The following is an 11,563-nucleotide window of genomic DNA, read 5'->3' on the forward strand; positions in this document are numbered from 1 at the left end:
TGAAAAATGTATGGCAAAAAGACAGAAAGATGATGTGTAAAAATGAGTGAACAATAACAATGAGATTATGAGAACTTTGGTTTGACAGCATAATTCGCGGATCATTTTGTAATTCAACTATAATGATTGGCCATGCATTTTTTCAAAGTGCAGATCTATTCCTCGAACAACATGGCAGGTGTATTATTTCCCTTGATTTAACCAGTCAACATAAGAAAATGCAATTTCATGCAGCAACAACTTTGATCATGGGCTAGTGTTCAAAACTGTACCTGAAAAATCTGTCACTCTACCCATTTTCTAGCACATGTTTTTCTCATTTTTCTTACAAACATAGCATGCAGAAGTAACCAAAAAAGAAAACAAAATTGACATAGAAACAAGCACTTAAGAAGACAAATTAACTCTCTAGCTAGGAGTTTCACAATGCGTTGGTCTTCCAGATTCTTTCACACAGCCTCGAGGGTTTTCAATGAGTATCCATCATGGTCCAAGTCTATTCTTGTTTGCACTGTCATCAGGTTTAACTCATAAAATCTCATACTTTACGTTCTTGCCATTTTTTCACAATGTGTTTGATTTATTAATTAATTTTTTATGTTAATCACTTTCTGCATTGCGTTGCAGTGGAGGAGGAGCAGTGGCATTTTGCGATGCAAAACCAGAATATGGCAATGAACCTCCAAAGAAGAAGGTGGTGGTGCTTGGAACTGGTTGGGCTGGAACCAGTTTTCTGAAAAATATGAAGAGCAACTCCTATGATATTCATGTGGTTTCACCACGTAACTATTTTGCATTCACTCCATTGCTACCGAGTGTAACCTGTGGCACAGTGGAAGCAAGGAGCGTCGTTGAACCCATTCGCAGTATCACTCGCACTGTACCTTCTCCATCAACTATCTTCTCTCTTATTTAAACAAGAACAAAATTTACATGTTATTATAACTAGTAGTGCGTAATGTTTCAGCTTTCGAATTATATTTGTATGTACACTTACAAGGAAAACACTGTTCAACAGAGCGGTGTAAATATTAATTTTAGTGAAGCTGAATGCTACAAGATCGATCAAAAGAACAACAAAGTTTTTTGTCGTGCTGTTAAAGAAAAAAATTCTGGTGAACGAGAAGAATTTTCCATTGATTATGATTACCTGGTAATAGCTATGGGAGGTCGTTCTAATACCTTCAACACACCTGGTGTTGAAGAACACGCCCATTTCCTTAAGGTATATATCTTTTAAACATCCAATTTATTTCATAATTATATTATTAAGTAGAAGTTTCACCATGGTAATCTTTTATTATTGTTGGACTTAAACCAGTCACAAAAGTATCTGAGAAATGTATATTAATTAGAAGATGTGCAAACTGAATTACTCCTCCTGATTCTCTTTGAAGGAAGTGGATGAAGCTCTAAAAATCCGTCGGAAAGTGGTTGAACTTTTTGAAAGGGCTAGCCTTCCTAGTTTACCAGTGGAAGAGAAGAAAAAGCTTCTGAGTTTTGTAGTTGTTGGTGGTGGTCCAACTGGGGTAGAATTTTCTGCTGAACTTCATGACTTTGTTCATGAAGATCTGGCTTATTTATATCCTGAACTTGAACAGTATGTGAATATTACTCTCTTGGAGGCAGGCGATCATATTCTAAACATGTAATGTATTTTTTTTCTTTATTAGCATATGAAGAAAAGGTTAAAACCTAGATACAATTTTAAAAATTCTTCTAGAGTTTTCCTTCTATCAGAATAAGAATTTTGCCTTAGTAATCTGTGCTGAACTTTAATGTAAATCATTCATCAGGTAAATGATGGAAGTGCAACTTCAATTCTACCTTTAAGAATAACACTAAAGTCACTTTTAAGAGCATCCCCTTTTGTTTTTGAATGTGAGACTGTGATGTAATTTCTTGGTTCATTGCAGGTTTGACCAGAGAATTACTGAATTTGCTGAACATAAGTTTGCCAGAGATGGCATTAATGTGAAGTTGGGATCTATGGTTGTGAAAGTTGGTGAAAACGAAATCACTTCCAAAGAAAGGTCAACTGGTGAAATTGTTACCATGCCTCACGGAATGGTAGTTTGGTCAACTGGTATTGGTGCTCGCCCTGAAATAGTTGAATTTATGAAACAGCTTGGCCAGGTTTGTTTCTTTGTTTCTCACAAAATTTGCTACTGTTCAATTTTTGCAAGCTTTGAATTATTTCTGTGACAGATTAACAGACGTGCATTGGTCACTGATGAATGGCTAAGGGTGGAAGGATCTGACAACATCTATGCTCTTGGTGATTGTGCCACTATAAATCAACGTATGGTTATGGTAGGTGTAATCTATGCATTGTTCATTCTACAAGTTTTCTAGTTTGTGCTCTTTCATTCCTATAATATGATGTGATTGTAGTAGCTACCACATTTTGTTTCTCGTATGCAAGTGCAAGTAAAAATGTTTTATATCAGATAAGATCACCGGTTAGGAACCAAAGTGTGAGTCTAAGTTTTATATGAAGTAAAAATGAGAAAGTTGAGCATCATATGAAGATGAAAATTCATAAATCTATTGTCTTAAGGTTTTGCAGTATTACTGATATCAACCATTGCATACTACTTCTGCTGAAAATCATTGACATTTTAACAACACATTATATGGTGCTGCAGTGATCTTGTTAGTATTTTAAGGTTGTTAAAGGGATAGTTGAAGGGATAGAGAAAATGTGTGGATAGTAGAGTGTGAAAGTAGTAGTTGGAGAAGTGTATTTTGTAGTTGAGAGTAGTTGTATTGGATATTGTGTTAGTTGTTCTTCATATTACAAAATGGTAGGATACATGGGTATTTATAGACCCATAGATTATTCTAGAAACTTCTAGCTAGAACTAATGCAAATACTTCTAGATTTTTCTACATAGTTGAATGTTCTTGATTTTTCTTTCTATCCTAGGCTTTTCTCCAATACTCTAGAAGTTTCTTTACATTTCAATTACTCTATCTTATATTTTTCTAGATTGTTCTAGAATTTGCATTCTACTTCAATACTCCTCCTTGATGCAAATTCGGTAACTCCAAGCATAGCGCGTAGTAGTTCAAATCTTGGTCTTGGTAAGGCCTTTGTGAAGATATCTGCAATTTGATCTTCTGTCGGGAAGTACTCAAGTCGTATCTTCATATTTGTTTCTGCTTCTCTGATGAAGTGGTATTTAATTGCTATATGTTTTGTTCTGTTGTGATGCACAGGATTCTTTGTCATTGCAATGGTTGATTTATTGTCACAATTAATTGTAGTAGGGCCACTTTGTTTTTCTCCCATATCTTTGAGTATTCTTCGAAGCCATATAGCCTGACTTGTTGCTTCAGCGGCTGCCACATATTCTGCTTCAGCGATTGATTGGGCAATTGTGGCTTGCTTCTTTGACGCCCAAGAGAATATTCCTGATCCAAGTGAGAAAGCATAGCCTAACGTGCTCTTCATGTCGTCCACTGACCCTGCCCAATCACTATCAGTATAACCAAGCAATGTTGGATTGCCTGTGGATTTGTACCATATACCGTGCTCTTTGGTTCCTTGTAGATATCTTAAAATTCTTTTGCCTACGCCAAGATGTATTTGGCTTGGATTTTGCATGAATCTTGATAAGAGACATGTAGCGAACATGATATCTGGTTGTGTAGCCGTCAGATAAAGTAGACTTCCAACTAGACTCCTGTATCGAGATGCATCGGCTTCTGGTGCTCCATCCAACTTTTGTAGTTTCTCATTCGTCACTAGCGGTGTGCTTACAAGTTTGCACCCGTACATCTTAAATTTCTTCAGCAAATATTCTGTATATTTCTTTTGTGAGATGAATATTCCATCATCTCTTTGACTTACCTCTATGCCGAGGAAATAACTCATCAAGCCAAGATCAGTCATCTCAAAGGTCTTCATCATATCTTCTTTAAACCCCATCAACATCTTTGTGTTGGTTCCGGTATAAATAAGATCATCTACATATAGAGAGAGTAAAAGAGTATGCTGACCTTGTGTCTTGATGTATAGTGTAAGCTCACTCTTGCTCCTCCTGAATCCTTGATTGGTGAAATATTGATCGATTCTGCTGTACCATGCACGAGGAGCTTGTTTCAGGCCATATAAAGCTTTCTTTAATCTCAACACTTTGGCTTCTTGGCCTTTAACCACAAATCCTGGTGGTTGCTCTATATAGATCTCTTCTTCAAGAACACCATTGAGGAATGCAGACTTGACGTCTAATTGGTAGATGCTCCATCCTTTTTGTGCTGCAAGGGCTATTAGAGTTCTTATTGTGTCTAGTCGAGCAACTGGAGCAAATGTCTCATTGTAGTCTACTCCAGGTTGTTGTGAATAACCCTTAGCTACCAACCTTGCCTTGTGTTTGTGTATGGTACCATTAGGGTTTAACTTTGTCTTGAAGACCCACTTAACTCCGATGATATCTTTATCTTTTGGAAAGTCTGCTAGCTCCCAAGTGTTATTTTTCTCTATTGTCTTTATCTCTTCTTTCATTGCCTTGACCCATTCTTCTTGTTTTGCGGCCTCTTCAAAGGTTCTAGGCTCTAGTATGGCCAAGTTGCAAGATTCATAGATGTCTGTTAGAGATCTGATTCGTCTCGGAGTGGATTCAGGCGATGATTCTTCTTGATCTTGAATTGATGTTGGAGTTGCAGGAGATTCTGGAGTTATAATGGTATCTTGATTGTTATCTTCTTGGCTTGTAGTTGGTTGATTGTTGGGCATGTATATTGTCTTCCTCTCAATTTGTTCCTCTTCCCAGTTCCAAGTAGCACTTTCATCTACTTCAATGTCTCTGCTAATAGTTAGCTTCTTTGTTTGAAGATTATAGACTCTGTAGCCTTTGGATTGTGTACTATAACCCAAGAAGATGCCTCGTATGGTCTTGTCTTCTAGTTTGTGTCTCTTTTGGTCTGGAACATGAATATAGCAAACAGATCCAAATACTCTTAGATGTTTAGCTGATGGTTTCTTACCGCTCCAGGCTTCGATTGGAGTTTTGTCTTGGACTGCTTTAGTAGGACATCTATTGAGTAGGTAGACAGCAGTGTAGACTGCTTCTGCCCAGAATGTATTTGGTAGTCCTTTCTCCTTCAGCATTGATCTCGCCATCTCCATGACTGTGCAATTCTTTCTCTCTGAAACACCATTTTGTTGTGGAGTATATGCGACTGTAAGTTGTCGTTCTATGCCTTCATCTTCGCAGAATTTGTCAAACTCACGAGATGTGTACTCTTTTCCATGATCACTTCTAAGTACTTTTATCTGTTTTCCACTTTGTTTCTCGACAAGAGCCTTGAATTTCTTGAATATTCCAAAGACTTCTGACTTTGCCTTTAAGAAATAGACCCATGTCATTCTAGAGAAGTCATCAATGAAGAGGATGAAGTACCTGTTGTTGTGATGTGAAGGCGTCCTCATCGGTCCACAAACATCGGTGTGGATTAATTCTAGTAAGTCTTTTGCTCTCCATGCTTTGTCTGTTGAGAATGGTAATCGGTGTTGCTTACTGAGAAGACATCCTTCGCATGATTCATTGTTCTCCTTCAAGTAAGGAAGATCCCTCATCATGTTTTTCTGATATAGAAGCTTTAAGGCATGTGTGTTGAAGTGGCCAAATCTTCTATGCCAAAGCCATGAGTCATCAACTTCCGCCTTCATGGTAATATTAGTTCCAGGTTTGAAGCTTATGGGAAAACTTCTATTTCTCTTCTCCATTTTTACTTCACCAATTTCTAACCTTCTACTGTCATAAATTTTGCATGTATCTTTCTCAAAGTGAAGAGAATACCCATTCTCCATCATTTGGCCAATACTTAAAAGATTTTCTTTAAGATTGGGAACTAGTAAAACGTCCTTGATGAATTTCGTACCTTTCTTTCTCCACCATGACAGTTCCTTTGCCTTGAGACTCCACTGTGGCGCCATTTCCAAGACGAACTTTGACATTGACAGATTTATCAATGTCTTTGAAGATACTTTGATCTTTGGCCATGTGATTGCTGTATCCACTGTCCAAGTACCAGTTTCCTTCTCCACTATGAGATTCTTGATTGGCATAGAATAAATGTTACTCCTGATTATGTTCTTTAGCAAAGTTTGCTTGATGCTTATTTTTATTACGACAATATTTCTCCACATGTCCAGGCTTCTTGCAATAATGACATATTGGCTTCCCACGATGCCAACAGTCTTTTTCTGCATGACTTGACTTATTGCAAATGCCACACGGAGGATATTTATCTTTCTTGCTTCCAGAGAAATTTCTAGAATCTTTGCTTCCAGAATATTCTTCAATATTTTTCTTTTCTTCTTCTTCTCTCCTTTTGGGTTGTAATTTGAGCTTTGATTGGAAGGCATTTTCGACTGAATTTGTATCAGCACGATTATTTAATCTTGCTTCGTGCGCTCCAAGGAGACCAACTAGTTTACTTATCGATAGAGAAGATGGATCCGAGGAAGTTTCTATGGAAGCTACTATGGAATCATATTTTTCTGTGAGAGTGATAAGAATTTTTTCTACCACTCTTTTTTTCTTAATTTCTTTTCCATATAACTTCATTTTATTCACTATTTCTTTTATTCTTCCATAGTATTCTTCAATGGTCTCAGATTCCTTCATTCTGATGGTCTCAAATTCTTTTCTTAGATAGTGCAGTTTAACGAAGCGTACCTGTTCATTGCCTTCAAATTCTTCCTCCAAAATATTCCATGCCCTTTTTGCAGTTTCTGCATCCATGATCCTCTTGGCAATAGTTTCTCCAACAGCTTGTTGAAGAACAAACAATGCTTGGGCATCCTTTTGTTCAGAATCTTCTAGCTTTTTTCGTTCCTCCTCAGATAGAGTCTCAATATTATCTGGTTTTGTATAACCAGATTGAATAATATCCCACAATTTTTGTGAGATAAAATATGTCTTTAGTTTGAGTTTCCAGAGGTCAAAATTTTCACCGGTAAAAATTGATAGGGGGACTGAAGAAAAGTGAACAATGTTAGAAGCCATAGGTTAAGAGAAAAAACTCTCTTCTTTTGGAAGTATAAAAGGAAGGTTTTGGAAGTAATAGAATAATTTTTCTACGCCCAATAAATGATCGAACGTAGCTCTGGTACCACTGTTAGTATTTTAAGGTTGTTAAAGGGATAGTTGAAGGGATAGAGAAAATGTGTGGATAGTAGAGTGTGAAAGTAGTAGTTGGAGAAGTGTATTTTGTAGTTGAGAGTAGTTGTATTGGATATTGTGTTAGTTGTTCTTCATATTACAAAATGGTAGGATACATGGGTATTTTTAGACCCATAGATTATTCTAGAAACTTCTAGCTAGAACTAATGCAAATACTTCTAGATTTTTCTATATAGTTGAATGTTCTTGATTTTTCTCTCTATCCTAAGCTTTTCTCCAATACTCTAGAAGTTTCTTTACATTTCAATTACTCTATCTTATATTTTTCTAGATTGTTCTAGAATTTGCATTCTACTTCAATAGATCTGTTACTTCTTTAAGTTGTAGCATAACAGTTTTGCGTGGCATGGTTTTACCAGGAAGATATAGCCGTGATATTTAGCAAGGCTGACAAGAACAATTCTGGAAAATTAGATCTTAAAGAATTTAAAGACGTTGTTGATGACATTATTGAAAGGTACCCTCAAGTGGAAATTTATTTAAAGAAGAACCAAATGAAAGACATGGCCAGCTTGCTAAAGAAATCTCAAGAAAGCGGCATTACAGTGGACATTGAATACTTCAAAGAAGCCCTTTCCAAAGTAGACTCTCAGATGAAAAATCTTCCTGCCACAGCTCAGGTACAAGTGCATACAGCAAACACTACTTCTCAATTATGCTTCATAAGTTGAAACTTTTCCTTTTCAAAAGGGTTATCTTATTACTTGTGCTTTGTGATGACTTCCAACTTTGAATCACTATAGGTAGCTGCACAGCAAGGAGTGTATCTTGCAGACTGTTTCAACCGCATGGAGTTGTGTGAGAGGTATCCTGAAGGCCCTCTCAGGTTCAGAGGAGTTGGTCGCCATCGATTCCGTCCCTTCAGGTATGGAAGAAATTATTATATGGTTTAAGATCATTATGGTTTCTATTTTGGCGAAAATAATTCAAGTATGAGTCTAAGTTTTACATTAAGTACAATGAGATTTTAAGTTAAAATGATGTTAATCTTTTATATGAGTCGAACAAGTTACATATATATAATCTCTTAATGAAACTAATGTGTCTGTAATTCTACCACAAAATAAACAATGGTTAATCAGTTAGTTAATCTTTCCTGGTGTAACCAAAATGGTGCATTTGTAACTAAAAGCTTCAGGGCTAATTCTTCATTTCCCATGATTTATTTATTGAAAGGTACAAGCATTTAGGACAATTTGCTCCACTAGGAGGAGAACAAACTGCAGCTCAGCTTCCAGGAGATTGGATTTCAATTGGTCAGAGCACCCAGTGGCTCTGGTATTCAGTGTATACAAGGTAATTTTTCAAGGTTTAAACTAAAAGAAATTGTGATTGAGTTTTGGTGTTGTAAAGTTTTTACAATTAAGTATCCACTCTTAGTTTATAATAGCTTGAAACCACCAGCACATAAAAAAGATTACAGAAAATCAAAGACTCAGTTACACTTTTCTTTACTTTTTAGAAGCTTAATTAAAATTTTGAAAACAAGCTGAGGAAACATTCTGATGTATTAGCATGCTTTCATCCTCTAACTATTCTCAAAAACATGCAGCAAACAAGTGAGCTGGAGAACAAGGTTTTTGGTGGTTGGTGACTGGGGAAGAAGATTCATGTTTGGTAGGGATTCAAGTCAAATCTAAGATCTCATTCAATGCTAGAGGCACAGCAGAGCAAATGATCCCAACCTTACCACAGAGGACTAAAAAATATAGAAAAAACAGGATTTTAATTTCATGTTTCCATGTCCTTATCTTATTGTATGCTAATTTTGTTGATAAACAACCTTATTTTTTAAAGACCACATTGACTGCAATAAATCAATTTGGACTTCTGAAAAGCCTATTTGCTGCTACTTTGCCAGACATACTGAAACTCTATCCACAAAATAAAATAAGGAATCTCTCATTACAACTATGCATTATTGAATCATCTCATGAAATGCAATAGATATTCCTAGGTTGCTGTTCTTGTTAAGAATCAAATGTATATTTTATCAAGAGATGTCAAAGGAGAGTGTATCCAAAAGTTGAAGTGTGATTCTTATTGATATGACAACTTTAGTTTAATTTATCTTATTTTCTTGTTCTGAGAATTGTATTTGATTACCTAGTTTTTCGTTTGAGTGCAAATTACAGTGCATCCAAATTGAGAGGAATTACACAAAACGCTTGAAAACACATCAAACATATATGTAACTATGACTATGAGGAATGATGTTTTATCAAACCATACGTAAAATGCATATTTGATTCTTATTAAAAAAGAAGAAGACAAATTTCAATGTAAATCACTTTATTTTGAAAATCATGGTTAATTTAATTTAGACCCATCTTTGAATCTAGGTTCAACAACACTTTGAAACATTCAATACTCAACTTATTATAGTGAAATTTTAGTTTCTCTTTCTCAATGTCAAGAAATGCCCTTTATTTACTCAGCAAAGTTAGCTTAGGAATGAAATAGAAGACAGTTACACTCAAACGTAATCCTTTCAAAAAGAAAAAATATAAAATCACATCTGTCTATTTTCTATAATCACATCTACTAGTTTTTTATTCAATTTTTCTTTATTTACAGTGCATCCAACATAGATTTCTTTAATATATGAATTAATAAAATTTTATAAAAATAAAAATAAAAATAAAAATAAAAAATCCTAACACTTTTCAATAATATAAATGTATTTAATTTTGAATCCGTTATGTGGTAAAGAGAGACAAAAACATTGTTTAAGATATATATAAAAAAACAATATAAGTAGGAAAGAATTAAAATAAACAAAAAAGTACAATTAAAGCTATTCTTATGTGTGCCAATAATAAATACTCTGATCCAAAAATGTTGACAGTGATATCAATTCTCAGATGTCATGTTTTCAATATCATGTTAATCCATAGAAAATCCGCATTATTATCTCACCAGAATTAATTTGAAATGAAACAAATATACCTGATCTTGGAGTTACATTAGTGATTCCTAATTTTGTTTTGGTTATTTGTTTTTTGTGATTATTTTCAATTTTAATTCTGTAAAATTTCACATAGTATAATTGGAAAGTTAAATTCCATTAAATTGCTGCACAACTTAGAATTTACAAGATGAGAAAGTAGAAAGAGATGCAAATACATCTGGTGAGATGCGAAACAGAGATGCTATCCCTGACTCCAGCAACTGAAATACATAACTATTCTGAGAGACTCATCTGCTTGAACTCGTCGAGCCGCCACGTCACTCTCTCCGGCACCTCTGGAACAGTCTCCGCCGGAGAATAAGCTTCTGCAACTCTTGGCGGTGGGTTCTTCCATTGCGGTGGTGGACATCCAGATGCGGAGCAAGTAACTCATGTCTGAAGTTGTTGGACTAGGAAACTAATCTGTGTGTCTATATAGAGGAAACAAGGGGCAGAGCGGTAAAACATGTGAGTAAGGTGGTTTTGGGTGATGGAATACCATACAGCTAAACCCATGAGTGGTTTTGATTGTGGTGGGACCCTCTCATTGTTTGATAAGACACATATAGATATATAGATGTTAACGACCGATAGACATATTTTATTTGTCGGATAAATATTGTTTCGTATTTATATTTATATTTGTGCATATATTTATTATATAGATATATAATTTTTTTTAATGTTCACGGACTTTTACGTGTATTCACGTATATTTTTGAAAGATTAATATTTAACAAAAGTATTTATCTATATATATTTATAAATATGAATTTTTTTACATCTCTATATATATATTATCTCCTAATTATAATTTACCAAAATTCAATTTAACAAATCTTAACTGTTTTATTTTTGTAGTGTTTAATATTTCCTTACATGTATGAAGTATTAAGAAAGTAGTAAGTAAAATACTTTTATATTCTTTTATAATTATTGCATATTTAAATAGATAATAATAATTTTTTAAAATATATTCATAAATATATGTGATGTTAAGGAGTGTTTTCTTTTGCGTACAGTTCGCAATGTCCCATTGGGTTATGTTTCCCTTATTACAGTAAAATAACAAATAAATGATAATTAATTTAAAAAATTATAAAAAAAATTAAACAACATAAAAGAGTATAAAAAAAATTAAACAATATAAAAGAGTGAAATGAAAGAAGTATTAAATATAACTATTGGAATAAAAAAATAGAACTATGAAAGATAATGAGATAAAATAAGTCTGTTTTAATAATATAATAGATTGACTATTGTTTTAGAATATATAATTAAGCAATAAATACAATAAGATAATAAATTTTACTCTACAGCAATTTGTTTTCCTGTTAATAGTGGATAGAAATGATTCAATTCTACATTATCAATTAGAAATAATTTTAAGGTCACCAATTAAAAAACTGTCAAAATT

General features: G+C 34.3%; 1 protein-coding gene across 1 annotated transcript; it reads left to right on the plus strand.

Annotated features, from left to right (window-relative positions):
* The first annotated feature begins 241 nt into the window (after positions 1 to 241).
* On the plus strand, positions 242 to 9,191 carry LOC114170040 (external alternative NAD(P)H-ubiquinone oxidoreductase B3, mitochondrial-like). Its single transcript, XM_028055507.2, has 10 exons — positions 242 to 521; positions 628 to 880; positions 1,019 to 1,225; positions 1,398 to 1,648; positions 1,917 to 2,136; positions 2,209 to 2,313; positions 7,556 to 7,816; positions 7,940 to 8,061; positions 8,373 to 8,492; positions 8,749 to 9,191. Exons 1-10 carry the CDS (start codon positions 427 to 429, stop codon positions 8,834 to 8,836), a joined length of 1,722 nt encoding a protein of 573 aa, XP_027911308.1. The 5' UTR covers positions 242 to 426; the 3' UTR covers positions 8,837 to 9,191.
* Positions 9,192 to 11,563: the final 2,372 nt, after the last annotated feature.

Source organism: Vigna unguiculata, chromosome 11 (assembly GCF_037176805.1).
Source record: "Vigna unguiculata cultivar grain cowpea cultivar isolate G323 ecotype 2 chromosome 11, ASM3717680v1, whole genome shotgun sequence".
In the NCBI taxonomy this organism is placed as follows: domain Eukaryota; kingdom Viridiplantae; phylum Streptophyta; class Magnoliopsida; order Fabales; family Fabaceae; genus Vigna; species Vigna unguiculata.